The 20,470-nt window shown below is 52.0% G+C and overlaps 1 protein-coding gene across 1 annotated transcript in view; it reads right to left on the bottom strand.

Annotated features, from left to right (window-relative positions):
• rbl2 (retinoblastoma-like 2 (p130)) overlaps positions 1–20,470 on the bottom strand; it is a 192,211-nt gene that overhangs the window by 74,263 nt on the left and 97,478 nt on the right. Inside the window, exon 8 of the mRNA XM_038806723.1 lies at positions 14,753–14,939. Within this exon, the coding sequence (XP_038662651.1) occupies positions 14,753–14,939 (187 nt within the window). The remainder of the gene's footprint in view (positions 1–14,752; positions 14,940–20,470) is intronic.

Genomic DNA, 20,470 nt, shown 5'->3' with positions numbered 1-20,470 from the left:
TGTCGGAAGATCCGTGGGTCAGTGACATGGCAGGGTTTCTCAGGCTAGAGAAGATTAAGTTCGCCTTAAGGGGTTTATTGCAGGGGTTCGCTCGGAGGTGGCAGCCGTTCATTGACTTCTTTAAGGAAAACTGACTGTCAGCAGAACGGAGGGGGGGGGGGGGGAGGCATGGAAGTGGAGAATAAGGGCAGGGAATCTAGTATAGCTCGGAGTTAGGGCGGGAAGAAGTTGGGTATGTTACTGTGGGGTTTTTGCGGGTGTCGGACCGCTCTGATTTAGAATGTTGATATGTTAAAATGTTAAAATTATAAATGCCTCAATAAAATGTTTTCTAAAAAAAATCTGTCCATTTCAGCCTTGAAAATATTGAATGAAATACCGCCTTCTGCGGTAACGAATTCCACAGATTCACTTCCCTGAGGGAAGAAATTCTTACTCATCTCTGTCTTAAATGGGTGACCCCTTACTCTGAGATTTTTCCCTCTGGTCCTAGGCTCGCCCACAAGGGGAAACAATGGGCGCGATTCTCCGCTCCCCATGCCGCGTGGGAGAATCGTGGGAGGGGCCCCCGACAAATTTCACACCCCTCTCGATTTTCGAACGGATGCACTATTTCCCCTCCGCCGTCCTGCAAGATCTAGCCGGCACGTCTTGCGGGGCGGCTGAGGGGAAAGACGGCCACCGCGCATGCGCTGGTTCGAGCTGTCAGCGTTGTGACGTCAGCCGCGCATGCGCGGGTTGGAGCCGGCCAACCTGTGCATGCGCGGCTGATGTCATTAGGTGCGCCGGCCGCGTCATTCTCGGCGCGATTCCCCCGCGGCCGAGAGTTACGGAGCGCCGCTGCTAGCCCCGCTGGGTGGGGAGAATAGGGTGCGAGGAGCGGCCTCCGAGGCCGTCGTGAAATTCGGCCGAGTTCACGACGGCCCTCCCGATTTTTCCCGGGAGCGGAGAATTCCGCCCCATATGTCTCAATGAGCCTGCCTCATTCTTCTAAACTCCAATGAGTATAAGCTCAATCTGCTCAACCTCTCCTCATAAGAAAATCCGGGATCAACCTAGTAAACCTTCTCTGTGCTGCTTCCAATGCCAATATATCTTCCCTTAGGTAAGTGGACCAAAACTGTTTACAATATTCCTGCTGTTCTGACCTTCTGGGACCTCAATGAACTGTACATCAGGGTAGATGCCAGTGTCCAGTTCAATGAAAGGCATTCCACACTAAAATCGAGACATGAATATCTAGGTGCTAACAGCTAGCTGCGATGAATGTGGCCCTTTGACCAAGGCAACAAATTTGAAAATTTACTGTGCTCCTAAGCCAGACCTATCACATTTGCTCTCATGCAGTTTGGAAATGCCCATTATTTGAAACATAGAAAATAGAAGCAGGAGGAGGCCATTTGGCCTTTTGAGCCTGCTCCACCATTCATGATCATGGCTGAGTCCTAAAAGGCTTACTCCTTATCCTAAAACTATGACCCCTAGGTCTGGACTCCCCCACCATCAGGAACATTCTTTCTGAATCTATCCTGTCTAATCCTGTTAGAATTTTGTAAGTTTCTATGAGAATCCCTCTCACTCTTTTAAACTCCAATGAATATAATCCTAACCAATATGGTCTCTCTTCATATCACAGTCCCTCCATCCCAGGAATCAGCCTGATGAATCTTTGTGCATTCCTTCCAGAGCAAGAACATCCTTCCTCAGATAAGAACACCAAAACTGCACACAATACTCCATGTGTGGCCTCACCAATACCCTATACATCTCAATTTCTTATACTCAAATCCCCTCCTATGAAGACTAACTTACCACTTGCCTTCTTTATTGCCTGCTGTACCTGCACGCTTACTTTCAGCAAGACACACTCATACTGGCATGGACACCCAGCTAATTTACCTTAAATTACTAGACAGTGCACTGTTCCGAGAAACTTTGATGGCACAAAACTACAGGTAGCAGAATCTAACCGCCAGTGGCCAAGCACAGGTCCATGTTCTCACCCTTAGGGAGATGTCAGTGCTTGCCACCATTGGTGTAGCCCTGATAGTAAAGGATAGCATAAGGATAGTGGTGAAAGAAGATCAGGAAATAGAATCAGTACGAGGGGAGATTAGGAATAACAAACACTGGTGGGAGTAGTTTATAGGCCCCCAAATGGTCGTTATACTGTTGGACTCAGCATTAAGGAACAAATAATTGAAGCTTGTAACAAAGACAGTATACTAACGGGGAGGAGTTGTTTTAATCTTCATATGGCCTGGACCAATCAAATTGGCAAAGGTAGTCTGGGAAATGGGTTCGTACAATACTTTCATGCAAGTTTCCTGGAATATTACATTATGGAACCAATTAGGGATAAGGGCATTGCAAAGTTAAGTAGTAATCTCACAGTAAAAGCGAGCTTAAGTGAATTCTTGAGAGCTGAGGCGTACATTGGTTTGGTCCAGGAGAACTGAAAGAACCCTCAAGATCCAGGAAAGTATAGGGAAACTCTTGGGTGGAATTAAAAACAGAATGGGAAGTGGTTGGTTAAGATTTCTAGGTTTAAAGCATAAGGCTTCACAAAATGCAGTGTTAAATTAGTAGAACTTGCTTTGTTTAATTCTTCATAGAAATTATACAGGGAGTTCAAAATTAATTTTAAAAGTTAATAGTCTCCCTGGAGATCATAACAATAGATTGAAAGATCTGGCAATAAATAAACATTGGGAAACATTTAAAGAAGCAATTCAAAAAAGTTCATCACGAATACATGAAAAAACAAAAACTCAGCAAGGCAGGTCTATTTGTGGCTTATTATTAGATTCAGTGACCTGCTTTATAACGCTCTGAAGAATAGTTGTAAGCTTGACGATTGAGAGTGTTTCAAAAGCTAACAAAGGACTAGCAAGAGTTGGTAAAATGAGAAAGTCTAGAATAGGAGAAAAATTAGTCAGAAATATAGGATGCGAGTTAACGGGAAAAAAAGTCTCAGTTTGGGCGCGTTTAGCCGGGAGTTTCTCAGTGCCTGCAGCGTTGAGAGAGACCCTGCTATTAAATGGGACTCTATTTCATTTTGGCTGTGGCAAGGAACACCCCTCGCCCCCCACCCCCACTCGCAAGGCCGCACTTACCTCCATTTTTAGAAGCCCCCCCCCCCCAACCTATCTATTAGGGGTCCCCCAGTACCCTGTCACCCCACCTCTTTTAAGGGCACAGCACCCAGAGGCCTAATCCCTGGCATAGGCAATCTGGCACCCAGGCACGCTGGCACTGCCAGCCTGGCACCCTGGAGGTGCCACCCAGGCACCTTGGTACTGCCAGGGTGGCACTGTCAGGGTGCCCGGGCGCCAGGTTACCACCCTGCCCAGAGCCTGACCACCCATGAGTCTCCAATTGCCTGGGAGACCACGTTTGTGTGGGCCAGTGCTAAAGAGGGCGTTAGATCCCAGGCCTCGATAGCATTGGGCGCAGACATATTTAAGTGAGGCAAACTGCTCATTTAAATCTAAAAATCTGGATCCCACCCAATGAGGGCGAGATCCAGATCCCAACATCTTGTTAGATCTTGCGAAGCGTTCCGAGCATCGCAAATCTCCGAGCCGGTTGCAACGAGGTAGTTCGATCGCGCCCACCAAAACAGATTTTAAGAACTTTTACAAGCAGATAAAAGGAGAATGTATGATGTAATTGTTTGTCCCTTAGGGGCAGAGATGGGAGAAATTATTATCGGGTTTGAGGAAATATCAGACGTTGATCAAATATCTGGGGCGGAATTCTCCGACCCCCCACAGGGTCGGGGAATCGCCCAGGGCCGGCGTAAATCCCGCCCCTGCCGTGGCCGGAATTCTCCACCACCCGGGAATCGGCGGGAGCGGGAATCACGCCCCGCCGATCGGCGTGCCCCCCCGCGGCGATTCTCCGGCCCGTGATGGGCCGAAGTCCCGCCGCTGACAGGCCAATCCCGCCGACGTGGTTTAAACCACCTCTGGTGCTGGCGGGATTGGTGGCGCGAGCGGGCGGGCCCCCGGGGTCTTGGGGCGATCGGACGGTGGCCTGGCCCACGATCGGGGCCCACCGATCGGTGGGTGGACCAGTGCAGTGGGGGCACTCTTTTTCTTCCGCTGCCGCCACGGCCTCCACCATGGCGGAGGCGGAAGAGACCCCCCCTTACCACGCATGCGCCGGTGATGACATCAGCGGAGTGGTTGGCGCCATTCCACTACACCAGGACACCCCGCCCGCCGGGTCGGGGAGAATCCCGGCCCTGGTGTCTGTTCATTGTGGAAGGCATAAATTACATATCAGAAAGTGAAGGCAATCTAGGGCTAATAAAATTATGCACATGTAGTCTAGAAACTTAAGGTACTGACATCTTACAAATTTCTAGGACCTGATGGCTTACATCCTGTGGCTCTAACTAGCAGAAATAGTGGATGCGCTGATTCTAATTTCCCAAAGCTCCCTAGAATCTAAAATTATCCCAGTGGTTTGGAAGTTAGCCAATGTAACACCACTATTCAAGGAGGGAGAAAGAAAATTGACCTACAGGCCAGATGGCCTGACATCAGCTTTCAGGAAAATGCTGAAATTTATTATTACGGAAATCTTAACTATGTTATGAGAAAATCATAGTAAAGTCAACATAGGCCTGCATTCTTCACCCGTCAGGCATGTGCACTTAGCAGGCCTGGCAGCAGGCACAAAACCTGCTTCCAGCCATGATCAGCTTTGAAACAAGCTGACTAGCCAATTAACATGAAATGTGCACTGAGAAAGGTTCGGCGCTGCCAGGGAAGCCTGGGAAAATGGAGGTTGTAGACTAACACGGTAGCATTGTGGATAGCACAATCGCTTCACAGCTCCAGGGTCCCAGGTTCGATTCCGGCTTGGGTCACTGTCTGTGCGGAGTCTGCACATCCTCCCCGTGTGTGCGTGGGTTTCCTCCGGGTGCTCCGGTTTCCTTCCACAGTCCAAAGATGTGCAGCTTAGGTGGATTGGCCATGATAAATTGCCCTTAGTGTCCAAAATTGCCCTTAGTGTTGGGTGGGATTACTGGGTTATGGGGATAGGGTGGCAGGGCCGGCTCAAGGCACCGGCAACTCGGGCTGTTGCCCGGGGCGCCATGTGCTCGGGGGCGCCAGACTCGGGTCCCGCGCATGCGCAGTTGGGCCGGCGCCAACCAGCGCATGCGCGGTGGCCGCATTCCCCGCGGTCCGTCCCCTCGGTCCGCTCGCCCGCTCGGTCCGCTCCCCCCCCCCCCGCCCCGGGTCCGCCCGCCCGGCCCCCCCCTCGGGTCCGCCCGCCCCGCCCCCCCCTCGGGTCCGCCCGCCCCGCCCCCCCCTCGGGTCCGCCCCCCCCGTCCCCCCCTCGGGTCCGCCCCCCCGCCCCCCCCTCGGGTCCGCCCCCCCGCCCCGCCCCGCCCCCCCCTCGGGTCCGCCCCCCCGCCCCGCCCCCCCCTCGGGTCCGCTCCCCCACCGGGTACAGATTTTAAACTGTAATATTTTTTCTCTCCCCTGTTTAGTATGTGATGCGGGCAGATGCTACAGAGCTCACTGCGTGGCTGCTGTTCTGAGACCTTAAGATCTGTGTTGGAATACAGCCATTTTATGAAGCAGTGGAGTGCCCATTGAGCAGTGGTAGTTCGTTAAGGCCTTGGGCAAAGCTTATGGGTTTAACAATATCGTCAGAAGCCCGAGACACAAACGTCTGACGCCCTGATGTAAAGTCTTGCCACATTTACTGAAGACATTCGCTCACCAGTTCCCCACACACCCGCACCCCCCCCCCCCCCCCCCCCCCCCCCCGCCATGTGTGCGAGAATAAAGATAGAAGTAAGCCATTACTTGTTTGTATAAGTGCTCTTCATCTGTGGATTTATTAACAAAAGTAAATAAACAGACTCCGCCGCTGTGCTGGGAAAATACTATTTTTGGACGTAGGGTTTTTCTTTTCCTATTTTTACTAAATGGGAAAGTAAGTGAAGGGTTATTATTGTAAACTGGCAGATGTTTTTATGTCATAGACAGGAAGTCACCAACAGTCATGATGTTGTCAACAACCGCTTTCATTTCACTGCATCTTTAAAGTCGAGGGTGCTGCACAGAATGGTTATCAAACAAAATTTGACATCAAGTCACATGAGGCGCGGTTGGATCAGGTGACAGGAATCTTGGTCATTCATCAAAAAAGTAGACTAACGGAGTGTCGTAAAGGAGATTTGAGGAGAGCATTCCGGAGCTTCAAGTCCTGGACAACTGAAAGCGGGTTCGACGTTGAGAATGCGGAAAAGGTCGGAGGCCCTCTCGGCCCCGCCCCCCCTCTCGGCCCCGGCCCCCCGCCGGCCACGCCCCCCCCCGGCCACGCCCCCCCCCCCCGGCCACGCCCCCCCCCCCCCCGGCCACGCCCCCCCGGGCCACGCCCCCCCCCCCCCCCCCCCCCCCCGGCCACGCCCCCCCCCCCCCCCCCCCCCCCCCCCCGGCCACGCCCCCCTCCCCCAAGGGCGCCGAAGCTCAGCTTGCCCGGGGCGCCAGCAACCCTAGGGCCGGCGCTGTAGGGTGGAGGTGTTAACCTTGGGTAGGGTGCTCTTTCCAGGAGCTGGTGCAGACTTGATGGGTCGAAGGCCTCCTTCTGCACTGTAAATTCTATTCTATTCTATGTAACATGCTCCCTCAGGAGGGCAACTGCTGTGGAGCGGTCTCAGGAAGCTGCAGATCCTTAAAAAAAAGGCAATGGACTTCAGGTTGCGGTGATGCGGAGCTAAGCCGCACGTTCGATAGCTCCCGCTAGTTTTGGTCTTTTGGGCTCTTTTAAGGCCCTGTAGTGGTGCTGGTTGGACTTTTCCCCGTGTGGGAACACTTCCACTAAAATTATCTGCCGGTGGATGGACTGGACCAGGAGCGGAGCGGTCAAAAAAATCGGCTTTGGAGCAGAGAAAGGTGCGAGGCAGGAAAGGCAAGATGGCGGCGGGCGGGGAACCAGCAGCGTGGCCGTAGTGGGCGCAGGAGCAGCAGGAGCTGCTCCATCGCTGCTTCAGAGAGCTGAAGGCCGAGATCTTGGAACCGTTTAAGGCCTCTCTGGACAAGCTCACGGCGACTCAGACGGCTCAGGGTGCAGAGATCCGAGAGCTACGGCAAAAGGCCTCAAAGAGCGAGGACGAACACCTGGGCCTGGCAGAGAAGGTGTCGCACGAGGCGCGCCACAAGAAGTGGGTAGCGAGGATGGAAGAGATGGAGAACCGCTCCTGTCGGAAAAACCTGCGGATTCTGGGCCTCCCGGAGGGGTTGGAAGGTTCGGATTTGGGGGCCTATGTGGCTATGATGCTGAACTCTCTAATGGGCGTGGGGACGTTCCAGGGACCCTTGGAGCTGGAGGGTGCCCATCGAGTGCTGTTGAGGAAACCCAAGCCAAACGAGCCGCCTCGGGCGCTGCTGGTCCATTTCCACCGCTTCGTCGACCGTGAGTGTGTGCTGAGATGGGCGAAGAAGGAGAGGAGTAGTAAGTGGGAGAACGCGGAGATCAGGATCTATCAGGACTGGAGTGCAGAGGTTGCAAAGAAAAGGGCTGGTTTTAATCGGACGAAGACAGTGCTTCACAAGAAGTGAGTGAAGTTTGGCCTGTTACAGCGGGCATGCCTCTGGGTCACGTATAAAGGCTGCCAGCTCTACTTCGACTCTCCGGAGGAGGCCTGGGCTTTTGTCCAGGCAGAGAAGCTGGACTCGAACTGAGGACTGGGGGCTGGGGAATGATGTACCTAGTCCGGAGGCTTTGTCCTCCTTGGTATCCTTTCGCTTTTATTGGTTGTATTTGATGATGCCTTTTCGCTGTTCTGCTTTTTCGATTTTTGGGACTGTTAGTTGTTTACTTGGGTGCTTTTTCGTTTTTTTTTCCACTGGTGGAGGGGTGGGGAGCGGTTCGCGGTCCTGTTGGGTCATGTGCCCGTCTTTTCCTGCGTGTTGGGTCGGGGGGGGCGGTGTTTGGGATGGAAGCGCGGGCTTTCCTCCCACGCTGGAGGAGCAGTGGGCGGGGCCGGCACACTGGGTGTGGGGGGGGGGGGGGGGGGGGGGGGAGTGGTGGTTGTTTTGCATCGGGGGGTCGTTGGGATGGCGGGAGCAGCCGGGGTCAGCAGGAGTCGGTTGACTTATGGAAGTACAATGGAAGGGGTTACGCAGCTAGGGGGGCCCTATCTTGGGGGGGGGGGGGTACCGGGATTCTGCTGCAGGGGCCGAAAGGGATCTGCTGGTGATTGGGGAGGGGGTTGGGAGGGCGGTCTGCCACCGTGGGGAACGGGCCTGGGGGGTTCTGCGGGCACGTGGTGAGCCGAGGGAGGACTATGGCTGACCGGCGCAGAGGGAGGGGGAAGACCCCCCCCAGATTCGGCTGGTCACATGGAACGTGAGGGAGCTGAATGGACCGGTGAAGTGGTCCCGGGTCTTGGCGCATCTGAAGGGGCTGAGTGCAGACGTGGCAATGCTCCAGGAGACGCACCTTAAGGTGGCGGATCAGGTGAGGCTGAGACGAGGCTGGGTTGGACAGGTGTTTAATTCGGGGCTAGATGCGAAGAATCGAGGGGTGGCGATTTTAGTTGGCAAGAGCTTGTCGTTTGTGGCGTCGAGTGTGGTGGCGGACAGCGCAGGCAGGTACATAATGGTGAGTGGTAGGCTTCAAGAGGAACGGGTGGTTCTGGTTAATGTGTACGCCCCCAACTGGGATGATGCGGGCTTCATGCGGCGAATGTTGAGCCAGATCCCGGACCTGGAGACGGGGGGCTTGATCTTGGGAGGGGATTTTAACACTGTGTTGGACCCAGCCCTGGATCGTTCGAGGTCAAGGACGAGTAAGAGGCCGGCAGCGGCCTCAGTGCTGAGGGAGTTCATAGATCAGATGGGAGGGGTAGACCCGTGGAGGTTTTTAAGGCCGGGAGGTAGGGAGTTTTCCTTTTTCTCCTATGTCCACAAGGCCTATTCCCGGATTGACTTTTTTGTCCTCAGCAGGGCGCTAATCTCGAGAGTGGTGGGGGCGGAGTATTTGGCGATAGCTATATCTGATCATGCCCCACACTCGGTGGACCTGGAGCTGGGGGAGGGGAGGGATCAGCGCCCGCTGTGGAGGTTAGATGTGGGGCTGCTGACAGAGGAGGAAGTATGTGTGCGGGTCCGTAGGAGCATAGAGGGGTATTTGGAAGCCAATGACAACGGGGAGGTGCAAGTTGGGGTGGTCTGGGAAGCGTTGAAGGCGGTGGTTAGAGGGGAGCTGATATCTATTCGGGCGCACAGGGAGAGGGCGGAGAGGGTTGAGAGGGAGAGGTTGGTGGAAGAAATGGTAAGGGTGGACAGGAAGTATGCGGATGTCCCGGAGGAGGGGCTTTTGAGGAAGTGTTGCAGTCTCCAAGCGGAGTTTGATATACTGACCACCCGGAAGGCGGAGGCGCAGTGGAGGAGGGCGCAGGGGGCGGTGTATGAGTATGGGGAGAAGGCAAGTCGGATGCTGGCCCACCAGCTCCAGAAGCGGGAGGCAGCGACAGAGATAGGGGGAGTCACAGATGCAGGAGGGAACTTGGTGCGGGGTGGCAGGGACATTAATGGGGTGTTCAGATCCTTTTCTGAGGGGCTGTACCGGTCGGTGCCCCCCTAGAGAGGTGGGCGGGATGGACCGCTTTCTGGATAAGCTGGAGTTCCCAAGAGTGGAGGATGAGCGGGTGGAGGGTCTGGGGGCCCCAATCGAGTTGGAGGAGCTGATAGAGGCACTGGGGAGCATGCAGACCGGGAAAGCACCGGGGCCTGATGGGTTCCCGGTGGAGTTTCACAAGAAATTCTCAGATCTGCTGGGCCCGCTGCTTGTGAGGACCCTGAATGAGGCAAGGGCGGTGGGGGGGGGTTTGCCCCCGACGATGTCTAGAGCAATAATCTCACTAATCCTGAAGCGGGATAAGGACCCCCTCCAATGTGGGTCCTGTAGGCCGATCTTGCTCCTCAACCTGGATGCAAAGTTGTTGGCCAAGATACTGTCCAGGAGGGTGGAAGATGTGGTCCCGATGGTTATACACGAGGACCAAACGGGGTTTGTGAAGGGGAGACAGCTGAATGTTAATGTGCAGCGGCTGCTCAATGTTATGATGATGGCGTCGGCGGATGGGGAGGCGGAAATAGTAGCATCGATGGATGCAGAGAAAGCTTTCGATAGAGTGGAGTGGAGCTGGCTGAGGGAAGTGTTGAGGAGATTTGGGTTTGGTGAAGTATTCATTAGCTGGGTGAGGCTGCTGTATAGTGCCCCGGTAGCGAGCGTGGTGACGAATGGGAGGAGGTCGGAAGACTTTCGGCTGTCCTGGGGGACGAGGCAGGGGTGCCCCTTGTCTCCCCTGCTCTTCGCATTAGTGATTGAGCCCTTGGCCATGGCACTGAGGGACTCGAAGAACTGGAGGGGGATTGTGCGGGTGGGAGGGGAGGAGCACCGATTGTCGCTGTACGCGGATGATTTACTGCTGTACATTGCGGATCCGGCAGGGGGGATGCCAAAGGTGCTGAAGATACTTGGGGAGTTTGGGGATTTTTCGGGCTATAAGCTCAACGTGGGGAAGAGTGAGCTGTTTGTGCTGCACCCGGGAGACCAGGAGAGGGAGATAGGAGAGCTGCCGTTGAAGAGGGCAGTGAGGAGCTTTAGATATCTTGGGGTCCAGATAGCTAGGAGTTGGGGGGCCCTGCATAGGCTAAATTTTTCGAGGTTGGTGGAACAGATGGAGGAGGAGTTCAGGAGGTGGGGCATGTTGCCACTCTCTTTGGCGGGTAGGGTCCAGATGTCGGTGCTCCCGAGGTTCTTGTTTCTCTTCCAGTGCCTCCCCATATTGATCCCGAAGGCTTTTTTTAGGTGGGTTAACAGGGGTATTCTGGGGTTCGTGTGGGCGCGCAAGACCCGGAGGGTGAGGAGGGTATTCCTGGAACGAGGCAGGGAGGTAGGTGGGCTGGCGTTGCCCAACTTGTGTGGATACTACTGGGCTGCAAATGTGGCAATGATCCGTAGGTGGGTGATGGAGGGAGAGGGTGCCGCATGAAAGAGGATGGAGGCGGCGTCCTGTGTGGGCACGACTTTGGAGGCGCTGGTGACAGCCCCGCTCCCACTCCCCCCCGGCAAGGTATTCTACGAGTCCAGCAGTGGTAGCTTCCCTCAAAATTTGGGGACAGTGGAGGCGGCATGGGGGGGAAGTGAAGGCCTCAGTGTGGGCCCCGATACGGAGCAATCACCGGTTTGCACCAGGGAGAATTGATGGTGGGTTTTTGAATTGGCATAGGGCAGGCATCAGGCGGACGTGGGACCTTTTCCTCGATGGGAAGTTTGCGACTTTAGAGGAGTTGGACGGGAATTGGGGTCTCCCACCCGGGAACAATTTTATATATATGCAGATTAGGGCATTTGTTAAGCGGCAGGTGGCGGGGTTTCCGCTATTGCCGCCTAGGGGGGTGCAGGATAGGGTACTCTTGAGGACGTGGGTCGGTGAGGGTAGGATCTCGGCAATCTATCAGGTGATGCAGGAGGAGGAGGAGGCCTCGGTGGAGGAGCTGAAAGCGAAGTGGGAGGTGGAGCTAGGGGAGGAGATCGACGAGGGGACATGGGCGGACGCACTGGGGATGGTGAATTCGTCCTCTTCTTGCGCACGGCTCAGCTTGATTCAGCTGAAAGTGCTGCATAGGGCGCACATGACTGGGGCCAGGATGAGCCGGTTCTTTGGAGGAGAGGACAGATGTGGGAGGTGCTCGGGGGGCCCGGCGAACCATACCCACATGTTCTGGGCGTGTCCGGCGTTGGAGGGGTTCTGGAAGGGGGTGGCGGGGACCCTGTCTAAGGTGGTCGGCTCCAGGGTGGAACCAGGCTGAGGACTCGCGATCTTTGGGGTAGCATCGGAGCCCGGAGTGCAGGAGACGAGAGAGGCCGGCATTCTGGCCTTTACGTCTCTAGTAGCCCGGCGTAGGATTCTTTTGCAGTGGAGGGACGCGAAGCCCCCGAGCACGGAGGTCTGGATTAACGGCATGGCCGGGTTCATCAGGCTGGAGAAGGTCAAGTTTGCCCTGAGGGGGTCGGTACAAGAGTTCTTCCAGAGTATCCTAAAGATGCACTGGGAAACCTCTCTCAGAACTTCACAGGTAAGGTCTGCACAGCAATTGCCCAGAAACGCAAACTTCCTCTTGGCAATTGCTCTGCCCTGGTAACCATCCAAAAATGCGATTAAAATTGCAAACTTTGGATGATTCCGACAGGATTACACCAATAGTTATTCATAAAAAGTTAGAATTAAAACTTCTCCTAACTTCTGGTAACTATTGTAAAGGCCCAGATCAATCCCCCCCATACCCAGGGCCCCCTATGCGACTCTTCCCACACATACACAATCAATAATCACACCCCATGGCATTATCCAACCCTGATCATGTCCCCCTCCACCCCCATGAGATTCTCTCTACTTACACGGGACTCTTGCCCCACAACCTGACCTAACCCACACTCTACGCCCCCCGCCCCCCCCAGACTCAACGCACCCTGCAAGCCCAACCCGATCCCCCACCCTGGCCAAAATGACCCACCCCCATTCCCTCCCCATACCCCACCACTCAACCCAACCCAACACACCCCTCCCAATACTCAGCGCCCCAGACCCGACCAAACTCCCCAGACTCGACCCCATCCCTGCCATGCCAGACTGAACCTCCACACCACATCAATTCCCCTCATTATGACGTCGGACCCACCACCCAAGGTTTAACACGCCACTAAGGTCCAGCCCCCACCCTACACCACAGACCAGGTCTGACCCCCACCCTTCCCCAATGCCCGATCTCCAATGCACCGACATCTGACCAACCCTGTCCTCCAAACACCCTCCGCAATCTCCAATTCCTCCTGACATCTGCTCCCTTCTGACCTTCCTCTATAACCTTTGATCCCTAGACACTTAGGTTACATGTTTATTAGCTCAGTGGGCTAGACAGCTGGTTTGTAATGCAGAACAAGGCCAGCAGCGTGGGTTCAATTCTGGTACCGGCTTACCCGGACAGGCGCCGGAATGTGGCGACTAGGAGTTTTTCACAGTAACTTCATACTTGTGACAATAAAAAGATTATTATTATTACCTTCTCCCTGGCGTGTCAAGGATCTTTAAATTGCAGTGGGACCTTTAACTAAACTGGTTTATGGCAGCTAGTGCTGCAAAAAAGGGGGTTTGTCCTCCTTCACTTTGATCGGAGCTGGACCTCGACAATGAGCTGCGCTGCTGGATCTCACCTGGCCTGAGTCAAGAGGCTGGGCGAAACAAGCTTGGAGGAAAAAAATCAAGTAATTAATTGGGCACGGCAATCCGACACTGATTGCCACTCCAAAGAAGTTATGGCCAGATATATGTGTTTGGTGCTGCTGAGAACACAGTGCAAGAATTTGTTCTCTTCATAAGGTTCAGTTTCCCATGTGTGTGACGTAGAAATACATAATCACTTTAAATAGTCAAAACTATTGTTGGGGCAGGCTGTTTTTCAAAATGGATTTTGCATAAATAGAATAGCAAACGTTCCTAAGTTGGATAAAATTAATTTATCTGCTGTCTTAACTAATTTATCTTAAATGCTTTAATGTCCTTATTAAATATGGAAAATGGAATTTCATATGAACACATTAATGTTACCGTCTCACAGTGCAATGTAGCCCACTAATGTAATCCTCTGTACAGAAAGACCTATTTTTGCGATTAAGATACTCAACCAACAACCCATTCAATCACATTTCATTATTTGGTTCAGGGTGATTCTGTACGTTTTATACTGCACAACTTAAAGCGTCTGATTGATGTCACACAGCTTGACTTTAAACTAAAGGAGTTTTTTGATTCTATGACTTCAGTCAATAAAAGTATTTAAAATGATACATACAAACTGACATAAAATCAGATCTAATGTTGAAGTACTTTATTAGCCAACATGGAATTAAATATCCGCAATACTTCTGTTGTACTTGCACAACGACTCCAGCACGTTTCTTGCATAATTCTGCAGAAAGGTGGGAGATCAAATACAGTAGTTCCTACCTTAGTGGGGAAATCCTGCTCCTTAGGAGGAAACTCTTGTCAGAACTAACATAGAATTTGCAGTGCAGCAGGAGGCCATTCGGCCCATCAAGTCTGCACCGGCTCTTGGAAAGAGCACCCTACCCAAGGTCAACACCTCCACCCTATCCCCATAACCTAGTAACCCCACCCAACACTAAGGGCAATTTTGGACACTAAGGGCAATTTTTCATGGCCAATCCACCTAACCTACATATCTTTGGACTGTGGGAGGAAACCGGAGCACCCAGAGGAAACCCACGCACACACGGGGAGGATATGCAAACTCCGCAGACAGCGATCCAAGCCGGAATCGAACCTGGGACCCTGGAGCTGTGAAGCAATTGTGCTATCCACAATGCTAGGGCCTAAGGTCTTCACTGAGCATTCCTGCCTCCATAAGGAGCCCAGTGTAAAACTGGAGGTCAGTGTAATGAGGGAGTTGGTACTAGTCACCAGGATGGCAGAAATGTGACATAGCCAGGTAAGCTGCCTTCACAGAGGATGGATAATTTAAAAAATAGTTAATATTGGTCTCCTTCCTACAAAGGAGCAAACAGTACTGACTCTCTGGTCATATGTGCTTGCCACCCCATTGCAATTTTTGGAATCGCAGTCCAGATATTTCCCGATATTATTTCGTAAATCTAACATCTCTGTCATAGTTTCACTAGAAAGCTCAATACCTACATTGTCAAAATGTTGTTGAAGATTGTGCTCCACTTGCATCCTTTCAGCTGTCTCTGCATTTGACATGTTGCTTAGAAACCTGTTTGGGGTTCCTATCTCTTCATCTGCATCATCTCCCAGGAAAATCCTTTCATCAATGTTTCCCACAGTTAATACGTATTCATCATAGGCTTTGTTAATGGCTTTACTGTAACAAAAGTGAGAGAGAAAATAACAGAAATTGTTGTAAAATAAAGCCAGACACAGTTATTTAGGTACTTTCCATTCTTGCAAGTGAATTAATGAAAGTGCATGCACTTTTCATGTCCTCAAGATCTTGCAAAGTATCTCACAACCAATAAAGTGCATTGACTATCAGATAGTCAATAATGCACCTAACTCAGCCTTAAAAATACTCAATGACCCTGCTGCCCCTCTTTCTGGGGAAGAAAATTCAACAGACTGATGACCCTCAGAGAAAAGAAATTCACCTCATCCCCTTCTGAAACGGGACTCCCTTTTATTTTTAAACTGTGTTCCCTAGTTCTAATCTCTCCCAAAATCATAGAATCATAGTGTAGTCAAGATCCTACAATTAGCAATATGAAAATTAACCAGATTATCTGTTTTGGTGATACTGGCTGAGGGATAAATGTTGGCCAATACTCTGGAATAATATCAAACTGGTGTTACTCAATGACATGAAAAGCAGGTTTTTCGAAACCCACATGAAGAGTCCAGTCAAATTGTTCCACAGCACGGTAGCATGGTGGTTAGTGTAAATGCTTCACAGCTCCAGGGTCCCAGGTTCGGTTCCCGGCTGGGTCACTGTCTGTGCGGAGTCTGCACGTCCTCCCCGTGTGTGCAACGGGAAGAGAGAGACAGTAACTGCCTGTTGCAGCCAATGCTGTAACTGGAAATTCTGTGAACATTTTTAATTTGGAACACACTTCTAGACTTCTAAAATAGCTGCATATATACAACATTAAAATGTTTTTACCAAGTGCTTGATTGTGTATCAGCTTGCCAGTAGCTTCTTATCCTACCTACATTTATATGCTGCAGTTGGATAGAACATAGAACAGTACAGCACAGAACAGGCCCTTCGGCCCTCGATGTTGTGCCGAGCAATGATCATCCTACTCAAACCCACGTATCCACCCTATACCCGTAACCCAACAACCCCCCCTTAACCTTACATTTTAGGACACTACGGGCAATTTAGCATGGCCAATCCACCTAACCCGCACATCTTTGGACTGTGGGAGGAAACCGGAGCACCCGGAGGAAACCCACGCACACACGGGGAGGACGTGCAGACGCCGCACAGACAGTGACCCAGCCGGGAATCGAACCTGGGACCCTGGAGCTGTGAAGCATTTATGCTAACCACCATGCTACCGTGCTGCCCCTGTTTACCAATTACACCCGTTGACTCTTGTCAGTCAATAACCTATCAAACTAAGCCTTAAAAATACTCAATGACCGGCCCTGCTACCCAGCATCTGAAGAAGAAAATTCGATAGACTAATGAGTCTCAGGGAAAAATAATTTGCTTCATCCCCTTCTGAAATAGGACTCTTTAGTTTAGAAATATAGAAACATAGAAAATAGGAGCAAGAGGAGGCCATTCAGCCCTTCGGGCCTGCTCTGCCATTCATTATGATCACAGCTGATCATCCAACTCCCGCTTCCCCCTATTTTTAAAAATAAATATTTTTATTCTCCTCCTTTTTCCACATTTTCTCCCGTATTTACAGCCACCAACAATAAACAATAATCAGTAACAAATATGTCAATCCCCATAACAATAACAACGATCCCATCCTCCCACCAACCTCCAAACATCAGCCCGCATGTTTACATAAACAAATGACAAAAAGGAATCGGGATTACCCATAGTCATCCTTAATATACACAGCCCCCTCCCCACCCCCAACCCTCCCACCCAAACCCCCCCAATTAATGTTTGATGTTATCCAGTCCTTGAAAGTGCATAATAAATAATGCCCATGACTTGTAGAACCCTCCGAGCTTCCCCTCAGTTCAAACTTAACCAAACTTCAAACAACAGGTCCCCGCACCATGGCAGGGCACAGGGGGGAGAGGCTGCTCTCCATCCCAGCAGGGTCCGCCTGGCTACGATATCTGCCTCTGCACTCGTTTCCAACTCTGGCTGGTCCGACACACCGAATATGGCCTCCCGGGGACCCGGGTCCAGTTTCAAGTGCACCACCTTGGAAATTACCCTAAAAACCTCCTTCCAGTACTCCTCTGGCTTTGGACAGGACCAAAACATATGAACGTGATTAGCAATGCTCACACACATCTTCTACTCCTTCAAAGAATCAGCTCATCCTCGCCCTCATGAGGTGTGCTCTATGTACACCTTCAGCTGTATCAGCCCCAACCTTGCACATGAGGTGGAGGTATTTACTCTCCGAAGCACCTCACACCAGAACCCCTCCTTCATATCCTCTCCCAACTCTTCCTCCCACTTTGCTTTGATGCCTTCCAGTGATGCCTTATCCTCTTCCAAAATAGCTCCGTACACCACTGACACTATCCCCTTCTCCAGTCCCCTCGTTGTCAGCACCTCCTCCAGCAATGTGGAGGCCGGTCCCTCTGGGAAGCTCGGTATCTCCTTCCTGGCAAAATCCCGAACCTGCATGTATCTACACACTTCTCCCTGCTCCAGCCCATATTTCGCTTCCAGCTCCCTCGATCCTGCAAACCAACCCCTAAGAAACAAATCTTTTAGCGTCTTAATCCCGTTCTCTTCCCATTTCCGAAAATTTCCATCCCACTTCCCTGGCTCAAATCTGTGGTTTCCCCCGAATCGGCATTTCCCTTGACCCTGCCCCCAACCCGGCTTTGGCGAAACTGCCTCCAAATTCTCAATTAAGCTACTATTACTAGACTCCTCGAGTATTTCCCTGGAGCTATCGGGAGCGGCACTGTTGCTAATACTTTCAGTCCCGACCCCTTGCACAAACTCTCCTCCATTCTGACCCACTGGGAATCAACCCCTTTGATCCAGCACCGCACCTTCTCCACATTCGCCGCCCAGTAGTAGTACATCAGGTTTGGGAGACCCAAACCCCCTGCCTGCCTTCCCCTCTGTAGCAGCACCTTTCTCACTCTGGCCACCTTCCCTCCCCATATGAACGAGGTAATCCTTCCCTCAATTTCCCAGAAAAAAACCTTTGGCAGGAAAATCGGTAGGCATTGAAAAATAAACAGAAATCGCAGCAATACATTCATTTTAACCGCCTGTACCCAACCCGCCAGTGACAGAGGAAGACCATCCCACCTTGCCAGATCGGCTTTCACTCGCCCCACCAAACTAGTGATGTTGTACCTGCGAAGCCTCCCCCACTCCCGGGCCACCTGCACCTCCAGATACCTAAAGTGAGTCCCTGACCTACGGAATGGCAGCCCCCCCCCCCCCCCCCCCCCCACCCCCCACCCCTGCCCCCACCGCTTAGCCCCATTTATAGAAACCGTGTCCCCTAGTTCTGGTCTCTCCCATAATGATAGAATTGCTACAGCCCAGAAGGAGGCTATTTGGCCCATCGAATCTGCACCGATATTCCAAAGAGAACCCCACCGAAGCCCACACCTCTGCCTTATCCCCATAACACCACTTAACCTTTTGGACAGTAAGGGGCAATTTAGCATGGCCAATCCACCTAACCTGCACATCTTTGGACGGTGGGAGGAAACCAGAGCACCAAAAGGAAACCCACGCTGACACAAGGAGAGTATGCAAACTCCACACAGACAGTTGTCCAAGATCGGAATTGAACCAGGGACTCTGGTACTGAGGCTGCAATGCTGACCACTGTGCCGCCCAAAGCGGAAATATCCTCTCAGCATCCAGCCTAATAAGTCCCCTCATGCTCTTACATATTTCAGCAAGATCACCACTCATTCTTCTAAACTCTAAGCAGGGGTCCCCAAACTGGGCTGCGTAGAACCTTAGGGTTCCATGGGACATCTCCACAGGTTGAAGCCGGGGGGGGGGGGGGGGCTGTGGTATTGGTATGTACAGAAAGTGGAAAGGGGTGGGGCTCATGAGGGTGAGGGAAGCCAGGATACTGGGAAGGCAAGTTCGGGACGCTAGCAAAGATTGTGGGAGTGGAGGTCAGGTCGAACTTTATTGTGGCGATTTTTGGAATATCGGAGAAGCCGGACCTGATGGAGGGAAGGAGGTCGATATTGTGGCCTTCGCCTCTCTGATTGCCAGCGAAGAATTTTACTTGAACGGCTGTTGGCAACAACGCCGGGGGTGGCGGCCTGAATGGAGGATCTGGATGATTTCCTCCAGTTGGAGAAAATCAAGTATGAGCTGAGGGGTTCAGCAGAGTGCTTTGACACATGGTGGGGACTGTCCGTGGCCATGTTTGAGCAGCTGTTTGTCCGGGGGAGGGGGGGTGCACAGGGTGAAAAAGAGGAAAAATTTGTACAGACTGTAGAATTGTGAGTTAGGGAGTGTGTTCCCCAGATTATTTATGTTTTGTAACTGTTTGAACAAGTTTGGAATTTTAAAAAGAAAGAAAGTCTTGGCTAAGTTATTGCTGGAAGGATGCTTTCTGGGCGTGGTTGCAGAGGACCAAACAGGTTTCGTTCAGGGCAGGCAGCTTTCCAGTAACATAAGGCGGATATTAAATGTGATCATGACCCTGAAGGGACGGGTACTGGAGGTAGTGGTCTCTATGGACGCGGAGAAGGCTATCGACCAGGTGGAGTGGCGGTAACTGTTTGAGATTTTGGGAAGGTTTGTATTTGGGCCGAAATTTTTGAAGTGGGTGCGTCTGTTGTACATGGCCCCGGTAGAGAGTGTACAGACAAACAAGATGAGTGCATGGAGCTTTGGGTTGCACAGTGGAACGAGGTAGGGGTGTCAACTGTTTCTGCTACTATTCACACTGGCGATAGAGCCCTTGGCGATGGCCCCTAAGGGAGCAATAGAGTGGTAGGGGTTGTGAGGAGAAGTAGGGAACATCGGGTGTTGTTGTATGCAGATGACCTGCGGTTGTTCATGTCGTACATATTGGAGAATATGGGGAGAATTGTGGATATACCAGAGAGGTTCAGGGCCTTCTCGGGCTATAAGCTGAAAAGAGCGAGATGGATCAGTAAATGCGGCGGGTGTGGAACCAATCTTGGGGTGTTGCCATTTAGGGTTGCCAGGTACAGGTTTAGGTATTTGGGGGTTCAGGTGACAGGGGAGTGAACAACGATGCACAAATGGAACCTGACAAAGTTGGTGGAGGATGTTAGGGAGGACTTTAGGAGACGGGATACATCCGACACTAGCGGGAAGGGTCCAGGTGGTAAAAATGAATGTTCTGCCCAGGTTCCTGTTCTTATTCCAGACCCTGCCAATCTTCATTCCAAAGGCCTTTTGCCAGAAACTGGATGCAGCGATGTTGGAGTTCATATGGGTGGGGAAGAGGGCCCTACTACAGAGGCAGAGACAGAAATTGGGGTTGGCATTACCAAATCTTCTGCATTACTATTGGGCAGTGAATGTGGAGACGGTGAGGCGGTGGTGGGAAGGAAGGAGAGGGTCAGAGTGGGTTAGGATGGAGGAGGAGACCTGTAGGTGGTCCAGCCTGAGGGCCATGGTGACAGCGGCACTTCCGCTGGCGCCAAGAGGTACACGGTGAGCCCGGTAGTACTGTCCACAATTAGGGTGTGGAACCAGTTGAGGAGGCACTTTATAATGATAGG

Source organism: Scyliorhinus canicula, chromosome 9 (assembly GCF_902713615.1).
Source record: "Scyliorhinus canicula chromosome 9, sScyCan1.1, whole genome shotgun sequence".
NCBI lineage: Eukaryota > Metazoa > Chordata > Chondrichthyes > Carcharhiniformes > Scyliorhinidae > Scyliorhinus > Scyliorhinus canicula.
The sequence above is the reverse complement of the archived record's forward strand: the minus strand, read 5'-3'. Positions and strand labels throughout refer to the sequence as shown.